The following is a 25,560-nucleotide window of genomic DNA, read 5'->3' as shown; positions in this document are numbered from 1 at the left end:
GAACACAGACCTGGAGGCAGGAGAGTGTTCACATTGAAGTGAGTTTGGTGCTGTTGTTTTTAATGACTTCAATTTAACACTTACTGAGTCAGAGCAACCTTGTAATCAAAGTTACCATTTGGCAATTAGCAGGTTTGACCCAGAAACTTTAGCTGGAAATAGATCTGAAACAAAATTATTTACCTACAAGATATACTGTACAGCTCAGATAATTAGAAATTAGAAACACTACATTCATCAGGCGTTGAAGGTGTTCTCTGGTGATTTTGAGGCAATTTGAGATCACAGGCAAAGTTGTGACCTGTAATTTTTATCATTAGGAATGAGAGATAAATTGTTTCTACTTTTTCACCAAAAAAAGGAAATGAAATTGGGGGACTGCTTTACTTGCTGGGCAGTGAATTATTCATAGTTTAAAATTAAGGCAGAGTAATTGTATCAGAGTCTGTTAGGAATTCAGTGCGTCAGTGTATTCCAAAGGTCACAAAGAATGAGGCAAAAAGCCACGTGTTAATGGCAGTGACCTGCGCAGACAGATGGGTGATTACCAGGCACTTTAGATTTCAGGATTCTTCTCATTTCAGTGTTCTTTTCCACATCTTCATCATTTGAGTAAATGGATAAGTTGTTAACAAAAACAGTTATTTATTCAATGTAAACGAGTGAATATGTTATAAATGTGATATTAATAAGAAAGAAGCAGTAAGTCTATTGATCAGAATTCTGTAAACCACTTTTTTTTCACCTTAAAGGTGGGATTTTAAAAAGTTATCATGTCTATGAAGTTTATTTTGATCTAGCTTAGATCAACTTTTCACTATCACTCTAAAAGAGTAATGACTTTCTGAGAATTTAAATAAAAATATTTTCATAAAGATTTGCAAGGAGTGATTATGAAAAATGTTGAAAGAGCTGTAGTGATTAGTTAAATATACCATGATTAAATTTGGTTAGCCAGAATTACTAAAATGATTTTAAAAAGTGATACATGTACCTAACCTGACAGTGCATCATAATTCTTTTTGTTGAATTCATTGAATATTGAATTCTTAGTTTAATAATTCTCAACAAAATTATAAATGACATCATTTACTTGTGAATGTATTTTTCTTACTGCATTGGTACATTTCTAGAACCTCCCTTCCTTTCTCCTCTCTTCCTTCCTTTGTTCCTTCCTTCTTGTCTCCCTCTCTCCTTTTTTCCTTTCTTGCCTTTTCTCTTTCTTTTATGGGCTTTTATTTTTATCTGTGCAACATACCTGATTTGTGTACCTTTCAGGAGGGCAGTTCTATGAGCAAAAATCACTGACATACACTTAGGACTGTGCATGTAGCGATATTATTGATACATGATGTTCCTAAGGCAGTCAGTACACTTTAACCAACAGATAATTATGTAAGCAATACATTTTACTTTTATCCTAAGCAATAAGTTTACCTTTCTATTTGGTCAAATAGGATGGATTTCTTTTTTTAACTTTTTTTTCTGTAAGCTGTTATAAAGCTCATCAAAGTTAAAATAGGTCTCTGAGTTCTTTTTTTTAATAATTTATTTATTTGTTTGTTTATTTATTTATTTTTAGAGAGAGGAGAAAGGAGAAAGAGAGGGAGAGAAACATCACTGTGTGGTTACTTCTCACTCTCACCCCCAACTGGGAACCTGACGTGCAACCTAATAATGTGCCCTGACTGGGAATTGGACCAGCGACACTTAGTTCGCAGGCCGATACTCAATCCACTGAACCACACCAGCCAGGGTAGGTCTCTGAGTTTTGATGGTAAAGTATCTTTTTTGTAGAACATGACATAATACTTGCTAACCAGAATGATATTGTATAGTATATAATGTTAATAGTTTTCAAAATAATTTCTCTGTTGATGTTCTTCATTATTTACATGAAATTTAATTATTTGAAATTACTTTTGAAAATAAGATTACCTTTCCGTTATGTTTCTTTGGTAAAATTAGATTTGTTGTGATACATCTAAGACTTAAAATGAAAAGAAAACAAGAATTTGGATGCATGTATATTAATGAAAAAGAGTAGAATTAACTAGCTAATTCATGCAGAAAATTTTATTATACACCTACAGACATGGTTCTTGTCCTCTTTGAACTTAAAATAACATATGGAAGGACAAATGACCATGGTGTGAGCAAAGAACAAGTACATAATCAGAAATTGTGATGTATGGTGTGAAGGAGAAAAGAAAAAAAAAAAAACGCACTGTGAGTGTGGATGTGCCAGGAAGGACTTAATTTAAGTCAGATGGCTTTGAAAGTTCTCCGAAGAGCTGACATTTGATTGCAGACCTGATACCAGTCTCTCTGAAGAATGCTCCAAAAGACTGGTATGTGGAAAGGTCCCAAGGCAAGGAAGTCTTATAGCTGTTTTGCTTCATTTCCAAGAAAAGCACATGTTTCCATTTCCATAATATCTGAGCAGCTACAGGACTCATTTGCCTTCCTTAATTCTTTTTTCATGACCTGTCCTATTTAAAATGTCAGTGTGGCCCTCAGTGTCAGTGATAATGTAGTTTACACGTTTTTTACTGCTGATATAATGTTGAACTAAATAAAATCACTATATATATCATATATATACCATACATATAATATATAACATACATTTTTTCTGAGTAAAAACCAGATGACTGCTGGTATTTTCACTCAGTTCAATCTGCATATTGTATTTCTTCTGTGGATCCTGGAAATATTCTAGTACTAATTAGATCACTGAGATGTTTTTGGAGAATAAACTGGAGAGAATAGACTTAATTTGAATGTTATTCACCATCTCACTTTCTGAAAGTATTGATGTTGTAGAGAAAATTTGGCTATGTGAAAGTACTTTAACCTAATTACATATCAAGTTATGGAGGATATTATGCATACTTTTAATATTTATATTTTTGTCACACTGTTGCATCACAATTCCAATATTAGACAGATTTTAAAAGCATAAAATGTTTTAAAATGTTTTTTATACCTCAAGATATTATATTTTTGTATGCAATGTAAAATACTTTTGAAGTTATATGGTGTTGTTTGGTTCAAAGTTATTATTTTTTATTTCTACCATTATTTTTATTACTTCTCTATTTATACCCTAGAGGTTATATTTCTATGATTCTGCCATAATCATGTAGGGAGCTATTCAAGTTTAGATTATGGCATTTCATTTTATTAAACTGATACCAACTGAACCAGGATCTTTGGGTATCTGCATTTTTAATAATCAGTATAGGGATTTCTTATGTACCTTAAAGTTTGATAAAAAATTCTCCAACCAAATAAATCACAGGTAAGTGTATATTGGCCTTTTTAAAATTCATTTTAAGCATGTCTGTTGTGCAGATAAGGATTAAATACAATAGCAGTTATAGAGGACAGCAAAAAAGTTTGCTTTACCACTTCAAAATGCAAAGATATGTTTGCACCCATAAAAGTAAAAAATCTTATGTAATATAGCATATGTATTTCTAAAAAGTGCCTGGAAAGAATATGGGTCCCCTGTTTTGAAAAGTGTGGTCTATAAAATAAATTAAATTTGTCAATAAATAATCCAGATGCCACACCATTTAAAAGTTAATCAGAATTATAGCAACTGCCATCCAGATTTTCAGATCAACATTAGCTATCAGTGTTGTCACCCTGAATTGGTAATAGTTCATCCGAAGTGGAAAGGAAAGGTTGTGGTTGCTTCTGTGCAGTTTGGCAGAAAAATCCATGATCTACCTTAGATCTGTTGACATATGAGAACATCCCTGGGACCCGCAAATTGACAACTACTATGCTAGTAGATACCACTTGGTCACATTTCACAAGAATGCGCAGGATTGGTGGATGATATCACTTATTCTCCCTACCATAAGTAAAAACAAATATGTTTCTCCAAAGCAGTGAGTGTGACTATGTAAACCACAGCAGCAAGAGCACTGAACCATTTAAAAATAGAGATAGATGATAGATAGATAGACAGACAGATAGGTAGATAAATGTGTAGATAATTGTATATGCCTTTCAGGATGGGGGCAATTATTTTGTGAAGAGAGTTGTGTTTTGCTCAAAGTCAGAAGTGTGATGCGTTGCTGCTTGGTGTGCTGCCTCTGCTTCCTGAAGCCTTCTCAGTGTTTGGTTGGTGAGCTTCATAGTTTGTGATTTAGCATTGGGGTAGGTTCCTTATTCCATTGAGATCAGTGCATTGTCTCTATTCTTCACACTTCAATATTTTTTTATTTTGTGTGTGTATAGTGTACATAGGATGTATCCTTTTCTTTGAGCTTGTTTTTAATGGAGTTTGACTAAAGAAATTGAGAAAAATGTCTTAAAGAGACATGCTCCAATGGATATAAGGTGCTCTTCTATGTGCAAAGTTGGCTGTAAGAATACTGAGGGAAAATATTCCAATGGTATAAGAAAATAATACATTTTGGACAGAAATCTTGGGGACGACAGCCCAGTAGTCTGCTGACCATTTCAGCTCACTATACAATTTCCTCATAGCTACACCACTAATCTCCAGTAAGTAATCTGTTTCATTTCTTCAAACTTGACTAATAATAGAAAGAAATGTGAAAAAAAAAGTAAAGTTGCATATGCAAAGCAAATGGAGCACTTCTATTAAATGAGATAATTAGCATAAAGTGCTTAGAATTGTGTCTGCAAATAGCAAACCCTCAATAAGTGTTAGACATACATCACAAAAGTAATCATTCGAGGAGACACAGGCAATTGGCTGACAAATAATTGTTCATACTCTCAAAGGAATTATAGCTCTCTCTCTCTCTCTCTCTATATATATGTATATATATATATATACACACACACATATATACACACACACATATACACACACACATAAACACATACATATGTGTAGTATGTATATGTGTTTGTATATATAGATACAGATATAAATATAGATATAAATGGGTATATAAAACTATGGTCTGAATGTGTTCCCTCCAAATTTGTATGTTTTAATCCTAGTGACCAAAGTGATAGTCTTTGGAGGCAGGGCCTTTGGGAGGTGCTTAGGTCATAATGGTGAGGCCCTTCTGAATAGGATTAGTGCTCTATAAAAGGAACCCTAGAGAGTTCTCTGGGCCCCTTTTCTGCCATGTGAGAATACAAAAAAACGTTACAGTCTGCAACCAGAAATAGGGCCCTCACCTGACCATGCTGTTGCCCTGATCAAGGATTTACAACCTCTGGAACTGAGGGAATTCAATCTATGTTTAATAAGTTATACTGCCTGTGGTAATTTTTTTATAGCAGCCCAGACTGCTATATATATATATACATCGTCGGCAGCCGTCCGTCTCGAGAGACGATGGTGTAGCTTCTTAAGAGTCTGTCTGCACCGCCGAGAATGGCTGTGCAGTCCGACTCGGGAGTGACACAGTATCTGTCTCCTCCGGTGTTGAATCGACATCTTGCGATGACGCTGGAGTGTCCTCTCCAGTGAAGCTGAAGCTACAGAGCCTGGGCAGGGTGATATGGAGGGTCTGCTGTTGCCCATGCAGCAGACCCCCCCTCTCTTCGCAGCTGAAGGGTCCAAGGGAAAGACGGAGTCAATACAGCTTGGCTTCAGGTGCGCCGCAGGAGTTGCCGCTGTTGACTACAACGTCAAACCGCCTTAGGGACTCCGGCTCCGGATTTTCTGTCGGGGTTTACTCCCTTAGCCTTTCCCCTGAAGAGGTATGCCGCAAGGCAGCGGAGGTTTTTTGGAATCAGAGTTTTCCTTCTCTGATGTGCCCTGACTGGAAGATCGAACCAGCGACACTTAGCTCGCAGGCCGACGCTCAATCCACTGAGCCAAACCAGCCAGGGGTATATATATATATATCAGAGAAGGAAAACTCTGACTCCAAAAAACCTCCGCTGCCTTGCGGCATACCTCTTCAGGGGAAAGGCTAAGGGAGTAAACCCCGACAGAAAATCCGGAGCCGGAGTCCCTAAGGCGGTTTGACGTTGTAGTCAACACCGGCAACTCCTGCGGCGCACCTGAAGCCAAGCTGTATTGACTCCGTCTTTCCCTTGGACCCTTCAGCTGCGAAGAGAGGGGGGGTCTGCTGCATGGGCAACAGCAGACCCTCCATATCACCCTGCCCAGGCTCTGTAGCTTCAGCTTCACTGGAGAGGACACTCCAGCGTCATCGCAAGATGTCGATTCAACACCGGAGGAGACAGATACTACCATGTCACTCCCGAGTCGGACTGCACAGCCATTCTCGGCGGTGCAGATAGACTCTTAAGAAGCTACACCATCGTCTCTCGAGATGGACGGCTGCCGACGCCGCCGCCGCCGCCGCCGCCGATATATATATATATATATATATATATACTTGTGTGTGTGTGTGTGTGTGGTGTGTGTGTGTGTGTGTGGAGAGAGAGATCTATAATTTCTTTGAAAGTATAGATAATTATTTGTCAGCCAATTGTCCCCTATACACCCCTCCCCCCAGCAATTACCACACTGTTGTCCATGTCCACGAATACATTTCTTTTAAAAGAAGAATTTAATTATGAAATCAAAATAGCTTTCAGTGCTCCCAGGACAGACTGATATCTAATGTTTTATACCAAATTGTATCTGGGTGAATTTAGTAACCTAAAAGAATAAAGTAAAAATCCATCAGGCCATCCTGAGTGATGGGAAGTTACAAAACCAGTCACAGACTGGAGGAATAAATGTGATAGGCCTGAGACTTCACACAATGCCCCATTCAAATACATAAGTTTTAGATTGAACTCTGTTCTGAATATTGAGATCATATCTCATCAGTGCTAGAAGACAAAGAAGCAGTATCTACAAAGTTTTGAGGAAAAGGAAGTATGACTTGAGAACTTTATACCTAGCCAAATTGCCCTACAAGTTTAAATAAAAAATATTATTCTCAATAATGCAAAAACTTAGAACAAGGAGTCTGTTATTATGGTAAATTAAAATAAATGCTTTTGTGCACTTGGCTATTGTAAATAATGTTACTATGAACATAGGGGTGCATAGGTTCTTTTGAATTGGGGTTTCAGGATTCTTAGGGTATAATCCCAACAGTGGAATCACTATATTAAAAGGCAGTTCCATTTTTAGCTTTTTGAGGAATTTCCATATGTTTTCCACAATGGCTGCACCAGTCTGCATTCCCACCAACAGTGCACTAGGGCTCCCCTTTCTCCACATCCTTGCCAGCAGTTGTTGTTTGTTGATCTGTTGATGATGGCCATTCTGACAGGTGTGAGGTGGTATCTCATTGTGGTTTTTATTTGCATCTCTCTGATGGCTACTGATGTTGAGCATTCTTTCATTTGCCTATCTCAGATTTCTGAGATTGGAAGGTTCTCCTTATTATAAGTCTTTCTTCTGAACAAAGTCTCTCTTTTTCTAAGTCTGGGCTTGTTTTGTTTGACAATATCTTATACTAATATTGATTTCATGTTTAAATAAAACTTGTTATTTTTATTATCTTTCTATTAATCTACTTAGAATTAATGCTTAAAATTAGATGATTTGAAAGATTATTTTGTTTTCAATTATGACGTGTCATTTTTATAAAAGCATAAAAGTTATTGTTGAAGTAAAACTTCCATGAAAATAAACAATATATTTTTATTTCTTATATAAAAGACAAAAAGAATGACAGCTGGTGGTGAAATGCTTATTGGCAATATAAAACTGGAGTCTATGTCTTAATTAGTTAATTCAAAACAAAGCTCCCTTTAAATTAGGAACTACAGTAGTCCCTCACTATATCACAGTTCACTTATCGTGGCCTCACTGTATCGCAGGATTTTAAAAAATATTATATGTAATTATTTATCGTGGATTTTTCACTATATTGCGGGATTTTGCAGAATGGTATATGTATGTTGTTAAAATCACGTAGGTTTTAGAGTGTAGAATAAATGTAAGGTTCCTACTTTGTGGGGGGGTCTGGAATGTAATACCTGCGATAAGTGAGGAAATACTGTCTTTACTTGGAAGTTAAAAATTTAGCCATTCATCTCTATGATTGCATTGGGTTTAATATATTAAACCAAAATCTGCGTGTCTAATAATCTACACTGTATAGAAGACATTAAAATGTTTTACTCTTTGTCCAAACTTTTTTATTATAATCTTCAGTTTTGAAATTATTTTCCTTGGAATTTATAATATAATGTAGAAGTGAAGTTAGAAAACAGGAATGTTGGTGGGTAACCCAGAAATGAGCCTTTAACATACAGTCTTTGTAGGGAGGTTATATTAAACATACAAGGAAAAGATAGGTCACCAAAGATGTATAAGAGTAGTTTTACAGCAGATATCTTTAATAAAAACAAATTTTGAAATTTCAACATTTTCTATTTAGATAAATGAAAATAAATTTCAAAAGAGAAAAAGAGTCTTAAGTCAGTGATTGATCTTGGATGAATTATCTCAATTGGAGAATAGTAGTTATGAAAATAATGAAGCCATCTAGACAGCACCAAAGTAAATTTCACAACTAGAGTTAGGAGTAACTTGGGGTAACAAGAGTAACTGTTGGAATAACAAGAGTTCAGTAACTTTGGAAATCTATACAGGAAAATAATTTCACACAAGAAGGAACTGTGGTTGTTATTGAGAAGAAGAAATAAGAAGGCGAGCTCTGTAGTTAATCATGGGAAGTCAAGAGATGCTCTTAGAGTCACACAAATACTATGGCACCTCCTTAATACTAGTGTAACCTCCCAGGGACTGTTTCTGAAGAGTAAAGTGGAAATATAGTAGTCCATTTTATCCACACTTTGTTTCTGCAACTTCAGTTACCTGTGGTCAAGCATGGTTGAAAAATATGAAGTGAAAAATTCCAGAAACAGACAACTCATAAGTTTTAGATTGAACTCTGTTCTGAGTATCAAGATGATATCTCATGCCATCCTGTTCCCTCTCCCCCAGGATGTGAACCATCCCTTTCTTTTTGCGGTGTATCTACATTGTACACACTCCCTGCATGTTAGTCACTTAGTAGCCACCTTGGTTATCAGATCTACTGTGGTATCACAGTGCTTATGTTCAAGTAACCCTTATTTTACTTCATATTGGCCCCAAAGTGCAAGAGTAATGTTGTTGGCTATTCAGATATGCCGAAGAGAAGGGTGAAGTGCTTTCTCTAAATGAAAAGGTATGTATGTGTAGGACAAAACATAGTGTATGGAATTTGGTGCTATCTGTGGTTTCAGACATTCACTGCGAGTCTCTCTTGGCACCCCTGGGGTAAGGGAGAACTAATGTAAGAGCACATAACCCTCCAGGTTGTTATAAGGATTAAGAGATATTAAATCCTTATTTCATTGTGTTTTTCATAGTCTATTTTAATCTTCCCCTAATTTCCCTTCCACCACATAATTTTCTATCAATGGCATCATGGGATAGATTGATCAGATTTCACTGTGTCTCCCAGTTCAGAATCAATTCAGCAATCCCATTCAGAAAACAGCACAAAGCACATATTTATTTTAAAACTGTATTCTTTCAAAGGAATTGCTATCAAAGTTATTTTTATGCTCAAATGCATCTGTGCCTTTCTCAGTCAAAATGTAAGTTTTTCTGTGTGTGTAAATTTATTACTTAACATCTTCAATATATTTTCTATGGATGAAACCTATGAATGAGTGATATTTAAATTAATGCATTTGATAAATAAAGTAGCCTTTGTATTCCTAATAGTAGTGCAGATGACCATCTCTTGTAATGGAAATCTGGAACTATTGCTTTGAGTTTTAACTTGAGTTTACACATCATGCAAAGGTGCTGACTAGTGGCTTATTTATGAAAAAAAGAAGCTAAAATGTGTATTTTGCATGACAGCAAGAGTCCTAATATTACATATCCACCTAGTATGACATTATCCTGAAATATACTTTATTCATTTATGCATTCATTCATTTATCCTGCACATTCACCAAGGTATTTATTGCCTACTATGCTGTGTCCTGTGCTGTGCTAGACATGGGTTCAAGCACATGATTAAACACTATAGACAAATGCCATGTTCCAGAAATTAAAGGAAGTTGCTGTGTCTAGAACACAGAGAAATGAGGGGGCACTAAGTGAGAGTTGAAGCAGGACCAGACCATGTCTAGGTCTGAGGGTTGTGTTGAAGGTTTTGGTATTTATCCTAAGAATAGTGAAAAGAATACAAAAGACACGATTAAGATTGCATTTTTAACATGCAAAGCACTCTGGTTTTAGAGCCAAGAATAGTCTGGAGAAGATGAACCACAACACTGCTATTAAAATAAAATTTCTGAGGAGAAACAGTGGTAGTTACAACTAGGGTATTGGTAGCAGAGCTATACAAATGTGAATGGATTTAAGAAATGTTTATGAATTAAGATTGGCAGGATTTTATGAAAATATGGATATGGTCTAGACAGCAATGAGGTATCTGGTGAGAGGGAGGGAGATGTCAAACAGGATTGTCAGATTTCTGGATTCCCTGACTGGGTAGTGACACCATTGACTGAACAGCTAGAGAACACTGCAGCAGGATCATGTTCAGGATTTAATCTGTTGGGATGGTTCTAGTCTAATCTCCTTGTCTTTCTCCCATACCCAAAGTTTGTAATATGTAATTGTTTCTATCAATTTTTTGCTAGATTTTTGCCTAATTATAAAAGTAATCCAGTACATTGCTTTGTTTAAAAAAAAAGAAAACTACAGAAAAAGACTTCAAAAACATTTGTTATTCTATCACTTTTAATAAAGCAATCTTAATGAAAATAGTGGCCAGCTGGTATATGCATCTTTTACTTGAGATTAAAGTTATTATAAGAGAATATTTGTTTTCAGTCTAACTTTTTGAAAAGGGCCTAATGTGCAAGTTCAGAATAAATTTAATGTGTAATTGATAAAAGTAAGAAGTCCTAGTTAACCTTAAAATTGACTAATGCTATTAAGAATTTTCTAGTCAATTGAAGTAACTTTGAGTGGTCTTAAAAGCTTTCCTATTTTTTCAAATTCATTGTTCACATCACATATAACTACAGCTGGTATTCTGGAAGCTTGTCATGGTTGCCTCAGGAGAGTGATGACACATTCAGACACGTGGAAATATTTTTACTAGTTTATATAATAAGAAGATTTATACTATGAGATTTTAAATTGCAGACAAGACCCTTGCTAATGTCCCACTGTTCAGTAGCTCCAGTTCTATTAGGTAATGTTGATTTTTCCAAATGTGATATTTTATACATAGTGGTTCTTTAGTATAATCACAAAGTGTGTCATTAAGAAAATGTGCTACATTTGGAAAGAAAGAAATGCAGACAAACATAAGTACAGATAAAACAAAATTATATCATGAACTTCCTTCTGTTCTACAGCTGGCCATAGTTGAATAAGTTTATTGACTCTTTAGCCTTAAATCAAGAAAGACAGATAGAAAACTTATTCAGTGAAAGGTACAGTTTGTCCAAAGATTCAGTATTTACAGTGGATAAAATTTAATGTCTTTAGAATTGTAGGTTTACACTTTTTTTTTTACTATGTTTTACATCTGACTTAAAATACTGCCAACTTTTTGACAGACATACAGTTCTAGAATTTGGTAAGAAGGGCCATAGGAAGATGAGCCTGCTAAGTGGTGTTTGAGATCCACGGTAGATGTGCTGAGCAATATTAACATTATTTTTAAATTTTAATTAAAACAGAGTTTCTTTGTAGCCATTTTAGAGTTCTGGATATTATTTCTGTTGGAGAAAGAATAAAGAAAGACTATAAAAACTTCAAATAAGAGGAAAATATTTGTTTTTTTTTACTCATTCATCCATCAAATTTTGTTTTGTTTTTTAACTGAACACCTATTCCCTGCCAAACTCTACTACAGGAAAACAAAGAGGAAAAAAGGAAGAAGAGAGCTCCTACCTTAAAGAAGCTTATAGTCTAGTAGACAAAAGAGACAAACACATAATTAAGGTGTAACTTATCAATTATTCCTAGAGGGGTATAAAACTTTTTATGGAAATACTGAACAAGCAGCCCAAATTTCAGCCTAGGCAGGAGCTTTATTGACTAGGAGTCTTTTGAAATGCATATGATAGAATTCAAACTCAGATGTAGCCAAACCTGAATTAATTTGCTCATGTAACTGTGCAAGTGCTCTTATATCTCCTTGGAATGGACTGTTCCTATCTAGTCCTGGAAACTGTGACAAGATAGAGAAACTGCCTTTCATTTTAGTAGACATGAAAGATGGTCAAGATTCTAGCCTCAGTCTCTTTCCTGAGCTGCTGAGAAGTAATTTCAGAACCCAAAAGCAAGGGATGAAAAGGCCAAGCCAGACTCAGAAGTCCTTTCAATAATTTGTAACTCAAATGTTTTGTTGTTCATACCCTGGTTTGGTTGGTTGAGTCGAAGAATTCATTGTAGTGGAGAGTCACTTAGGATTGCAGTTCTCGAACCTCGCTGCAATTCTCAAATCTCACTTCCATATAAATATATTTTTTAAATGGGTGTGGGGGCAAATAATTAAATCAGAATTTATGGTGATGGGGCTCTGGTATGAATATTTTAAAGTGGTTTTTTGAATGTGAACAGAATAAGAAACCTAGAGGTTGTTTTAGTTTCAGATGGTGCAGAGACTACTTGCCTGCAGAGGAAAGGATACAAGCAAGATTGTGTTAAGAACGATGAGCAAAGCAAATGACAGTCTTGTGAATGGAACACTCCTCTTTGCTTTTGCTCTAAGATAATGAACTCAATGTGAAGTTTGAAACAACCCACCACACTGACTGAAGACTAAGGGCTGGGGAGATGGCATTTCACAAGATAACTTTCAAGAAAACACATTTATTATTATCTTACCTTTGGTGTTATCCCCACTGTGATATGGCTTGGGGGCATGGAGTACAGCAACCATATTTTTACATTTGTTTGCCTATGCTACAAAAGAGTATATTCTTCAAAAGTAAAGCACTTATTTATATTTGTATTTCCACAGCCAAGCTGACACAAACCTGGTACATACTGGTTACTCAATAAATTATGACAACTGAATGAATGAATCTCAGGAGGACATAACATTATTTCAGGTTTTCTATCCTGTAGTTATTTGGATTTATTAGAAAAAGCTGTAAAATAGTTTATTTGTGAAAATAGAAGTACTTATCAAAAATGTACTTTTACAATATTTCTGCTTTAAGCATTAGCAACTCAGAAGCGAGTTATAATTCAACATAGAACAGAACTTCCCCCTCAACAAATTTTTCTGTTGCATTGTTTTTAATCAGCCCTAGGATTATACCCTAGAGGATAATAACAGGAATTATGTCTTTTCATATAGTTTACATATTCTATTTAAAACATTCATGAAAATAATAACCTCTGAAATACCAGACCATTAGGAAAAGTCAAGTTTACAATGCCACATTTGTTGAACATTTGATGCTTTGTTTTCTGTTGCCTAGTATTCATCTTTAAAATTTATTTTGATAGCAGGTCAAATACCTAATATATTTTTTCCCTGCAGAGTATTCCACATTCTCTCTAGTAATAAAGGTTCTGAATCCAGACAAGGGCAATTCTTTTGAGGACACATAAGGCAGTGGCTTATAATGCAGTGTACTTGTCCAAAGAGTTCTTGGCTCTGTAGTGTTGACAGTAACAGAAATGTGTTTGGACATCCTAAACCCAGTCAGATATGACTAGAAATACATAAAAGGAACAGTTGGATATCTTTACAAAGCAACAATTTCAGATCCACAGTTGGGGTCATGCTCATTTTTTCAGGAGATACGAGGAAGGGAACAGACAAATGTCAGAGAGAAGGTTTTAACACTCTCTGTTGGGGAAAAAATATCTATCTTCAGAGTCCTAAAGATTCTGGAAACTTAAATGCATATTATTTCAAGTTTATTATGCAAAGAAACTGAAATTTGTAACTATTGCTTTATGAATAATATATCATATTTAAAGACAAACTAACTAGCTTTAGACAATATATTTTAGCATAGAAATTGCAAGTTCTTTATTATTAGGATATGTTTTCCTAGAAAAGATGATAAGAATAATTGAATTAGTAAGATGAACCCTAAATCCTAAGACTTCTTTGGGGACATTGTAATGAGAATCTTACCATGGATCATATAGTCTCTCTCTTTCATTATTCCCTGATTGTTCATAATCAGCCATACTTTCATATCAATGCATATCACTGGTGGTGATGGTTGATGAAGTTAACCTAGAAGAATAAGTTGAAGGCATACTATAGTATTCAGATCTTAAATAGCATGGTGATTAGCTTATCTGGGAAATGGTGAAATTAGCACATGCTTTAAAGCAGCAAGGTAAAATGATCAACTTTCTGGTGTTATAGGATAGGTGTGGTTGTGTAGGGCCTGAACTGTCAGAGAGGTGCCCAAGGAACCCTGTTGGCAGCAGAGGTTGCCACATGGCCCCTCAGGCTCAGAGCCACCAGCTGCACTGAGCAGAGGTCTGCAAGTTCCAGTCTGAGTCAGGCACTGCACCAAAGCTGGTCTGTCCACATGCCCAGACAGGAGGATGACTCTCCTTTTTCCATGCCGCTCCCAAACCACCAGAACATCTCTGGAATGAGTGGGTTGAAATGTCAGAATACACTCTTATCTTTGGAGACGCCAAAAGGGAAACATGGCTGAAAATCAAGCATGAGCAGCAGATGAACAATGTGGCAGCAGACCCTGGGGACACTAGCCCACAGGGGGGCTCGAACTGTAGCCTTGACCATGCATATCTGCAGTTATTAAGAACCCATGTGCCAACATCAGAAGGTCAGAATCCATAGATACTCTCTGATGATGAAAAGCTCCTAGAGGAAGAATATACTCAAGAAATGTTCGGAGGAACAACCAGGAGGGTTTTGGGAGAACGAGGAGCTGGAGATTGGCAACTCCTTTCCCTCAGTGCCTCTGAACAGCTCCTGCACCTGAGACCTAGGGGTCTTCCTCCTGGGACTCAGAGGGTTGGGGGTTCCAAGCCAGATATAGGGCACTAAAAAAACTCAAATTATGTTAAAATCAGAGAAACAAAGATGGAAAGGGGAGATAATAGGAAGAGAGGGAGACCCACGGTAGAAATGTAGAGGATAAATTAAGGACATGGGACAGGAAAAGTTACTTTATGTTACTATACTGGACATTGTTATCAGGAGATCATGGTGATGCCTGAACTAAAAGAGAGTGAATTCAGAGAGAGGAGCAAAGAGAGGAAACCTCTTAAATTCAGTTCCCCTAAGATAATTCCACAGCACTTAAAATAATTTTGAAGGTTTAAGGGAAAATTCTGTGCAATTACCACTGCATTTCTAATTATCTGTAAATCTGATTTTAGAGAAAAGCAACAGTTTTTATTCTTAAAATTAAAATCTTCAAAGAATATTTGGGATATGGAAGAGAAGAAAGTTGTCCTAGGTGCTCTTCCCAGTATTTCTAGGCACAAGGTAGCCCTGAGACCATGGGCCATCACCTCTCCTGAACCTCACTTTCTAAATATTTAAAATAAGGGACCTGGCCTATATGATCTCTAATTTCTAGCCCAAATTCATTGAAAATCTGTTTTAAGTTTAAAGCTTTATCTGTTTAAATCTTAGCTTCTCTTCTTACAGTAGTCTCTAAGATCTGGAAAATGAAAAGTAAATGTCTCATAATATACCCTGGGGCTGGAAGGAGACGTTGAAACTGCAGTGAACTCACAGAAACAAATGGGAGAGGAACGTACAGATAAGCAGTCAAAGTACTGACAGCGATAGAGCTGAAGGGTAGAGGCTGAGGGGACGAATGAAAGGCAGATAAAAGATGGTCCAACTACTTACCAGGGCAAGCACTTAGTACATAATTCATTTTTTATACAGTTGTAATGAATGTCATTCTTCCCTATAGAACAACACACAAGATACTTAGCATGCCCCTGCTTGGTGTGTGGTAGGCAGTGAGTGCCCAATTGCCAATGCCACTTTTTAGTGGATGCTTATCTGCAGGATACTAAACAGATAACTGTCCTTTTGATGTTGGTGAATATCAGTAATAAATACCATGTGATATGACTCTATGGGTTTGTTTCAGGGAAAAGAAAAAGGCAAAGTAGAGGATAAGGAAGGGAAGGAGGAGAGGGAAGAAATTTGCCTCTCTCCCTGATATGAAGAAATGCAGTAGCTAAGTCTCAAAGGATATCAATGTTTTAGAGGGGAGTGGCAAGCTTTGTATCTAGAAAAGAATGGTACATCTACCAGTTTACCCCCAAATTCCTGGCATTTTTTATGACTAAGGAAATGGCTCCCCTTAGAATCTATAAACATTTTTTTTTTCAGGAATAACAAAGAGCACTGGAGACTAGATAATGATTTTATTATAGTTAAGAATCTTCCAAGCCCCAGATGCTGTGGATCAGTGGACTCGCCTGCGAGGCAAGTGTCACTGGTTTGATTCCCAGTCAGGCACATGACTAGGTTTCATGTCAGGTCCCCAGTTGGGGGCGCAGGTGAGAGGCAACCACATAGTGATGTTTCTCTCCTTCTCTTTCTCCTTTCCCCTCTCTCTACAAATAAATAGATAAATAAATAAACAAACAAACAAATTTAAAAAAAAAAGAATCTTCCAGAATGTGTCTGACTTAGGTGGCCATAAAAATTGTATGTGTGTATGAGTATTTGAGTGTGCACCAAATATTTGTTGGCCAAGACATAATTCTTAACTTTCATAAGAAATTCATAAGTTATTATCACCTTTATTTTCACCTTGTAAAAGTCAACAGTTGTTTGAGGTAGACAAGTCTGAGAAAAGCCCTATCAGTTGAGTGAAGCTAAATAAACATTAGAATATAAAAACTTTCATTTTCTTCTTATTTCTAACATATCTTTATAACATCTAGTAAGTGATTTAAATTTTGCACTGCTTTGATAGTGTGGGGCTAGATGATCTCTTAAGCCCTATTCAGCTCCAGGCTCTCCTGGCATTATGCAAGTAGCCTTGGAGTTTTCTTTTAGGACATTGTTTTCTGACAATACTAAATTCTATTCAAGTAATAATACTCCCCAGATGAATCATCTCTGAAATTCTAAAGCTATACCCTTTTTGGATTGGAAGGTCCTTTTCTTGTTCTTTTTCTCAATGTTCTCAACTGTGAAACTGAGCTAATGGTAGATATCTATGGCCTGTTTGAAACAGAGTTGAGAAGTAAAATGTAGTTGAGGGGAGAGAAGGAGAGAGTGACTCTAATCACAGGGTGTCTATTCATTCCCTACGCCCCTGCTCTGGTCACGTTTCTAAGGCTATATAAAGGTGGGAAAAGGGAGGTGCAATTAAACAGGTTGCCTGCTTTCTTTCAGGGAAAAAGCTAGGCAATCATTATCAGCCTTGTTTGCAATCACTAGAACATTTTTAAATATTTTAAGGAATTTACTGGGTTGACATGGGTTAATAAAATTACATAGCTTTCAGGTGTGCAATTCAATAGCACATCATCTGTATATTGTAATATTGTGTGTTCACCACCTCAGATCAAGTCTCCATCCATCACCATTTATCCCCCTTTACTCTCTTCTACCCCCCACCCCACCCTCCTTTCCCTCTGGTGATCACCATACTGTTGTCTGTATCTATGAGTTTGGGTTTTTCACCTTAATCCCTTCATCTTTTTCACCTGGTATTCCAGCACCCCTCCCCTCTAACATCTGTCATTCTGTTCTCTGCATCTATGAGTCTGTTTCTATTTTGTTCATTATGCTAAGTGAAATAAGTCAGTCAGAAAAAGACAAGTACCATACAATTTCATATATATGTGAAATCTACTAAACACTAGAATATTTTTGTCCAGGTTTTTGCCTAGCTTTCTTTCAAAGCTACTAGTATAGATGTATACCAAGTGTCTCCTTACTGTTTTTGGCTTTGTAAATGTTTTCCACACTTGGGTTTCTCCTGACACTAGAAAAACATACTTTAATAACTGAATATAAGAAAGATTTATGAATTGTTTACAATGAACTGAATTTCATATGTAGTTTAATAGAAGATTATTAACACAGTCTTGTCATGCTCTAATTTTTTATCTGCCAAAGGTCAAGGCCTTCTTTTTTTCTTTTTGTAAAATAAACCAGTTTGTTGAAGACTGATATGATAATGAACTGTAATGTATGCTAAACACATAGAGGATGAGGATCACATGCAACTTCTCCAGGCTCAAATAAATAGGGCTGTAAAGCTTGTTGATGGAAACTATGGGGGAATATTTAAATATTAAGTTTATTCATTTTGTTTTGATTGAAACAATCAGAATAGACTGTAGAGCTGTCATTTAAGTGGGGCATTAAAGTAGGTGGTTGAGATGATATTGTATTTACTCTAGACTTTGCTAGAAGATTACCCTAGGGGATCTTATTAGTTCATATGATTTTTTTAATAAGGCATAGGAAACAAATTTTCCATATCTGTCATAGAATTGGTGCATAATGTTCCACCTAAATGGAGATTGTTTAATGTAATATTTATACTTATGCAATGAGAACAAGGGCTTACCAGTGAACGAAACAATAGCTTTCCTGTGAGAATGTGGGTATTAACATAAAAATGATAATACTGTATAAGCACTAGAAATAAGGGAAAACAGATAACAGTTTAGAATTCTTTATGGGGTGAGGGGGAGAAGATGCTTTTCCCCCTGAGTCTGATGTGTATGGTTGCCACCTCTAGAACTAAGACAGAGTGATTTAGCTGCTTAGTGATGTTTCTGCATGGATATCACACAGGATGCCTTTAATTAGATTTAATAATACAGCTTATTTCTCTTTGCCTACCTTTAACATTCCTTCCCTTCCATGGCGTTTTTTGTTTCTTCTCTCTCTTTCCTTACTCTTCCTCTCCCCTCTCAGATATGACTGACTTATTTTAATTCACAAATGGCATCTTTGGAAAATAGTATCTGAATTAGGTGCTTTCATTTTCCCAGTCAGTGTTTAAGCTTCTGCTCTCTCACTCACACATGTGCCTGACATTAAATGATGACTTGCTGTTTTATAATATGCATGCAATGAGAACCCATCATCATAATTTAACCATGTAGTTCTGCTTATTGGCAATGTAGAGAAATTATTAATTAGCTAATTTTATAATAGAATATACAGAATCTTCTTTGATAGTCTTGGGGCAAAGTACTGTAATTTATCAATATCACATGATTTAAATTATGAAAATGAGACATAAAGGCAAAGATATGAGAAAAAGTAAACCTGATAATCACAGAAGTATAATATTGAAGGCGTGAGAATGAGATACTGAGTTTGAAGAATTTTAGCCTGCATTTCTTATGATATCTTGTTTGTTACCCTTCCTAAGGTCATTTGCAGCAGGTCCCAGATTGAGAATTATGACCAAATAAATGAAATGGGAAATTAATTTGTTTTAAATGATAGTAGACATTATCATGTATTTCTCCAGCCTAATCATACAAATGACTTCAAATAAAGCTCATAGAGCTTCTAGAGTTAGGAACTGACACACTCCATACTAGCAGGCAGTAGAATCAGTGAGGAGATATCACTAAGCCTAAAAGAGAAGAGCAAGGATTAACCTGCTTGACCCAACTTTGGTTATAATCCTCCTGAGTTTGAATATAATTTTTTCTTTTTTTATAAAACAGTTGTATTGATGTATAACTCACCGTATAATAAACTGCACATTTTTAAAGTGTTCAATTTGATTAATTTTGACATACATATTCACCCTTGCAACCACACCATAATGAATATAACAAACATATTCATCATTCCCCCCCAATTTTTCTTGTGCCCTTTTGTAATCATGCCTCCTACCCCTTCCTTAACCCTGTGCCCCAGATACCCTGTTCCCAGGCAGCCATTGATCTGCTTTCTGTCATTATACAATAGCTTGCATTTTTTAAGAATTGTATATGAATGGCATCAAACACTATGTATATTGTCTGGCTTATTTCACTCAGCTTAATTATTTGGAAATTTGTCTGTGTTGCAGTGTATATTGATAGTTGCTGAGTGACTGCTGTATATACCATGAATATGCAATGGTTTGTTTATCCATTCACCTACTGGCAGACGTTTGCCATGTGTCCAGTTTTTGGCTCTAACAAAGTTCAGTGCTATATCTCTTGGGTAAAGACATGTTTTCATATCTCTTGGGTAAATACCTAGAATAATATAGATGTTTATTTTTAAGAAACTCTTAAGCTTTTCTAAAATATTTGTACTATTTTATATTTTCAGCAGAATCATATTAGAGATTCAGTTCTCCATCTTTAACACCATTTGGTATGATTATCTTTTTAATTCTAAGCATTCTAGTCACTGTGCAGTTATAGCTAATGTAGATTTTCTTTCTTAAGTCTGTTAGTATGTGAAGTACATTGATTGAGTTTTCTAATTAAACTGACTCATTATCCTAGCTTTACATTCCCCCACTTGGTCATGATGTCTATCATTTTTATATATTGTTATATTTTGCTAAAATTTTGTTGATAATTTTTGCATTTAGATTTATAAAGGATATTCCTATGCAGCTGTTTTTTTTTGTAACGTCTTAGGTGTTGGAATCAGAGTGGTGTTGTAATCCTAACTTCATAGAATAAGTTTGAAAGTGTTCCCTCCTTTTAAGTTTTCTGGAAGCGTTTTTATAGATTGGGTATTATTTCTTCATTACTGAAGCTATTTGAGCTTGGAGGTTTTTTGTGGGAAGGTTTTATACTAAAAATTCAATTGATTTAATAGATATCAAGCCATTCAAATTACCTATTTTTTTGAGTTTTGGTAGTTTATGTTTTCCTTTTCATCTAAGTTGTCAATGTTACTGGCATAAAATTTTCATATATTCCTGTGTTATCATTTTTATATCCTTAGAATCTATAATGACATCATCCTCATTCCTGGGATTGATCACTTTTGTCATCTCCTTTTTTCCTAATCAGTCTGGCTAAAAGTTTATTAATTTATTGCTACTCTAAAGGAATCAACTTTTGGTTATATTTAGTTTGACTATTGTTTTCCTATTTTCTATATCATTGATTATTGCTCTCATTTTTATTTCTTTTCTTCCACCCACTTCGTATTTATTTCCAATTTCTTGATTTGAAACATTTTCTCTTCTAATACAGGCTTTTAGTCCTAGAAATTTTTCCCAAAGCATGGCTTTAGTAACATCTCATAAATTTTCATATATTGTTTTCATTTTCAATGTATTGCAAACACTTTCTATTTTCATTTTTTATCTCTTTAACACATGAATTATTTAAAAGTTTAGTTTCCAATTCTTTGGAAAATTTCCAGAAATCTTTATTGATTTATAATTAAACTGTGATTAGACAATTTATTTTGTTTGAAATCTTTTAAATTTATTGAGGCTTGATTAATGTCCTGAATGAGGCCATTATAGTAATTATTTGGTAAATGTTTCAGATGCATTTGAAAATAGTATGTATTCTCCTATTGTTGGGTGGTGTGTTCTATAAATGTCAATTAAGTTGTTTTATAGTATTGTTCAAATCTATCTTATTAGATTTGTCTACTTGTGCCATTAGATGTTGAGGAAGAGATGTTGAAATCTCTTACTATAATTATAGATTTATCTACTTTAAGTTCTATCAAATTTTGTTTTTTGTATTTTGAAGCTCTGTTTTAAATATATAAATCTTTAGCATTGTTATGTCCTCTAGATGAACTGACCCCTTTATGATTACAAAATGATCTTATTAATCACTGGTAATATACTTTACTCTGAAATTTACTTTCTGATATTAATATATCCACTCCAGTTTTCTGTTATTATTAGCATGTAATATCTCTTTTTTTTCTTCTTTTAAACTATTTTTTCTTTATATCTGAAATGTGTTTCTTGGAGGCAGTATATATTTGAATCTTCTTTTTTTATCTTATGTGACCATTTTGCATTTTAGTTGAGGTAATTAGACAACTTATAGTTAATATGCTTATTATTAATGGTTAGGTTTAAATATATTTTCTTGCTCTTTTTTATTTTCCAATTTTCCTTTCCCTTTTTCATCTCCTGTTGGCTTTATTTTGGATCAATTGAATACTTTTATGGTTCTAGCTTATGTATTCAATTCGCTTATTATATTTTGCTTTTTTATTTTAGAATTTAGAGTATACATTTTTAATTACCACTTAACTTCAAATTATGTTATAGCACTTCCCATATAGTATATGAACTTTATATTATTGCACTTCCATTTATCCATTTTCAACTTTCTTACTATCTTTATTTACTTATGCTTAAATTTCATCCCTAGATTATTTTCATTTCAATAGTTAATTCTTTTTTCCTGCTTAAAAATCAGTTTTACTGTAATAGTCCACATTTTTTTCAGCATACATCACCTAATTAAATAAAAATGTAAATGTAAGAAAAGTAGGTGAAATCAAATACACTTCTAAAAGTAACAACATAAGACTTAAATTTTAAATATTGCCTATTTAAGAAAAAGTTTTTCCTGGTAAGTAATATGCATATGCATTACCCCAAAATATATACAGTTGTTTACACTAAAACATTTATGTATATTATAGTCCACTTAAGACTACCTTTTGTATAAGCTTACTTTATAAATAGGCTATTTTATATGATTTATACAAGCATATATGTTATCATACCAAGTAAAGGACATAAAATGGAAATATAAATAGAAAAAGAAACTGACAAAAATGTTCTTCTTCCTATAGAATCTACACAGCAAATCAGTGCAATTAGGGAGACCATGTAAAATGTCTTAAGAATTTTAATTTGGCAAATATTTTCCATTAAAGTATCTAAGCTAAGAAATACTAATTTTTAATTATAGAATTTATGTTTTCATTGAACATTCAGTGAAGATATTGTGGCCTCCCTAATATGTACAAAACAGGACTTTTGGGGTTTATTAAAAACAGTCACAAGTCCTTCATTTTTGACAGGTTAGTTACACCTCTTAATCAAGTGTGTGTAGCACAAGGAACCAAATCCTTGCCCATAGCATTAGAAAGTGTTTGATGAAAGATTACACACATTCAGGAAGACTCTGAATATTCTATATTCTAGACGGCATGGAGCAGAATTTTATGACAATGGATGGTTAAGGTTAACCCCTAAAGTAGCTGACCCAACCTTAACTGCCAACATTAAAAAACACACCAAATGTTTCTACAGTGATGTTGCTGTAATTTATTTATTTCAAGCCACAGGTCTACTTGTAGGGTTCTCTTAAGTCATGCAGCAAGTGTTTTATAAATAAATGCAGTCTATGATGTTGTCATGGCATTAAGAGACAGAATTGCCAGGTTCTTTCATTATGTAAAAAGCTCGTGCTTGATATTATTATGGCATATCTGAGATGTATCTTGCTCCAATTAATATCATCAGGCTACTCACTATAAAAAAGCCCAAGGGCAGACTAGAGAAGACAGCAGAATCACCACTTTCAGGGGACTGAGTTGTAACCCAACCCATTGACTTCATCGTAGCTTTCTTCCATGTAGAATAACGATCTTCGCTTTCTGTGGCCTTGACCCGTGGCTCAATTCGTTCCATAACAACAGCTGACAAATCCTGGGGATTAAGACTCCAAACATCCACTCCTTTTGCAGCTCCTGCTGCCATGGCAGCTCCCAGGGCAGTTGTTTCAGGCATAGTGGGCTTTATTACTGGAATACGCAGAATGTCTGCTTGTAGTTGCATAAGAATTTTGTTCTTTGTCATTTTTCCATCTACCTGCAAATGACTGAGTGGAATTCCACAGTCACGGTTCATGGCATCCAAAATCTCTCGGGTTTGAAAGCAAACAGCTTCCAGTGCAGCGAAAGCAATATGACTTTTATTGGTGAACTGAGTGAGCCCACAGATGATCCCTCTTGCACTAGGATCCCAATAAGGTGCATATAACCCTGAAAAGGCTGGGATGAAGTAGCAGCCGTAAGAAGTACCTGCTTCTTTAGCAAGTTTTTCAATTTCTTCTGAGGTCTCTATAATTCCAAGATTGTCTTTCAGCCAGCGAATAACAGCACCGGCTATAGCAACAGACCCTTCCAGTGCATAACATACGGGTTTGTCTTTGCCTAATTTGTAAGCCACTGTGGTCAGAAGACCATGATCAGAAAATACACACTTACGACCTGTATTGCATAGTAAGAAACAACCTGTCCCATATGTGTTTTTGGCTTGTCCTTCCTGGAAGCACATTTGTCCCACTAATGCAGCAGACTGATCCCCCAAACAACCAGATATTGGTATACCTTCTAAGGCCCCGGCTTTCATTTTGCCATAGATCTCAGAAGAACTGCAGACCTTTGGAAGAATGTTCATTGGAATTTCAAAAAAGTCACAGAGCTCTTTATCCCATTCCAAAGAATGAATGTTGAAAAGCATCGTCCTACTCGCATTTGTTACATCTGTACAATGGATACCTCCTTTAACTCCTCCTGTGAAATTCCAGATAAGCCATGAATCAACGGTACCAAAAAGAGCTCTACCTTCTTCAACAGCGTTTTGAACTGTTCTCACATTGTCAAGAATCCAACGAAGTTTCACTGCACTGAAATAAGTGCTAAGCGGAAGACCTGTCTTGGACTTCACAAAGTTACTGTTTCCTGGAATTTTTTTACTAAGATTCTCAGCGGTAGCTTGGGTTCTTAAATCAAGCCATGCCACAGCATTGTAGAGCGGCTCTCCAGTTAACTTGTCCCAGAGTAGAGTGGTTTCCCTCTGATTGCTGACACCTATTGCTTTTATATTGGATACATCGATATTCAGTTCATTAAGTTTCTCACACGCTCTCTCTATACACTCATAGGTACTCTGAATGATTTCGTTAGGGTCCTGTTCCACCCATCCTTCTTGCGGAAACTCTTGTGTTAATTCCACTTGATGGTGAATAAGTAGAGCCGCTGTTTTTGAATTGAAAACCAGAAAGCGAGAGGAGTTAGTTCCCTGGACCACCGCCCCCACCAATGGCCCCTCAACTGACTTTGGGGCTGCCATGAAGCCAGTCTGAAGGCTCAGCCACTCTGGTGCTGTTTCCACGGTGACGAAGTTGTTGTATGGGGGAGGGGCATGCAGTGCCCCTGGAACCTAAGGCCTGTGCAGGCACGTTGGCTACCTCGAAGGGGCTGGAGGAAACCTTTGCGCCTTAAACAGTGCCATATCTTCTTACCCTGCCCCCAGCCTCCCAACTTTGCATTTATCTTTTTAGAAAGTTTTAGTTTTGTTTTTAAACAATTATATATTTATTCACACAGTGACTGTTAACAGTGCTCTTCATTCTACAATGTGGACCCATATTTCTGTTATCATTTTCTTTCTAGTTGTAAGATTTCCCTCAATGTTTCTTGTAGTACAGATCACCTAGAAATGAATTCCTCCCACTTTTGAATAAGAAGTATTTCCTTTTAATATTTAAAGATATTTTCTCTGGATATAGAATTCTAATTAACATTTGTTTATTTAAATTATAGGGCCTTGAAAACTATTGCTCCACCGTTTTCTCTTGTGTGGTATCAGGTGTGAAAAACACTGTCATCCTTTTTTTTAACACGTCTATTTTCTTTCACT

The 25,560-nt window shown here is 35.6% G+C and overlaps 1 protein-coding gene across 1 annotated transcript; it reads right to left on the bottom strand.

Moving 5' to 3' along the window:
• Positions 1–23,331: 23,331 nt before the first annotated feature.
• On the bottom strand, positions 23,332–24,990 carry GK2 (glycerol kinase 2). The gene has a single exon (XM_090268088.1). It carries the CDS (start codon positions 24,988–24,990, stop codon positions 23,332–23,334), a length of 1,659 nt encoding a protein of 552 aa, XP_090124214.1.
• Positions 24,991–25,560: the final 570 nt, after the last annotated feature.

The sequence above is a fragment of the Furipterus horrens genome, unplaced genomic scaffold (genome assembly GCF_987537825.1).
Source record: "Furipterus horrens unplaced genomic scaffold, mFurHor1.1.pri manual_scaffold_2, whole genome shotgun sequence".
NCBI classification, from domain to species: Eukaryota; Metazoa; Chordata; class Mammalia; order Chiroptera; family Furipteridae; genus Furipterus; species Furipterus horrens.
Note: the sequence above shows the minus strand (reverse complement) of the source record. Positions and strands in the feature narration are given on the sequence as shown.

What these genes read in the sequence shown, in the direction of transcription:
- GK2 (XM_090268088.1), bottom strand. Translation starts at nt 24,990, where the DNA reads ATGGCAGCCCCAAAGTCAGTTGAGGGGCCATTGGTGGGGGCGGTGGTC.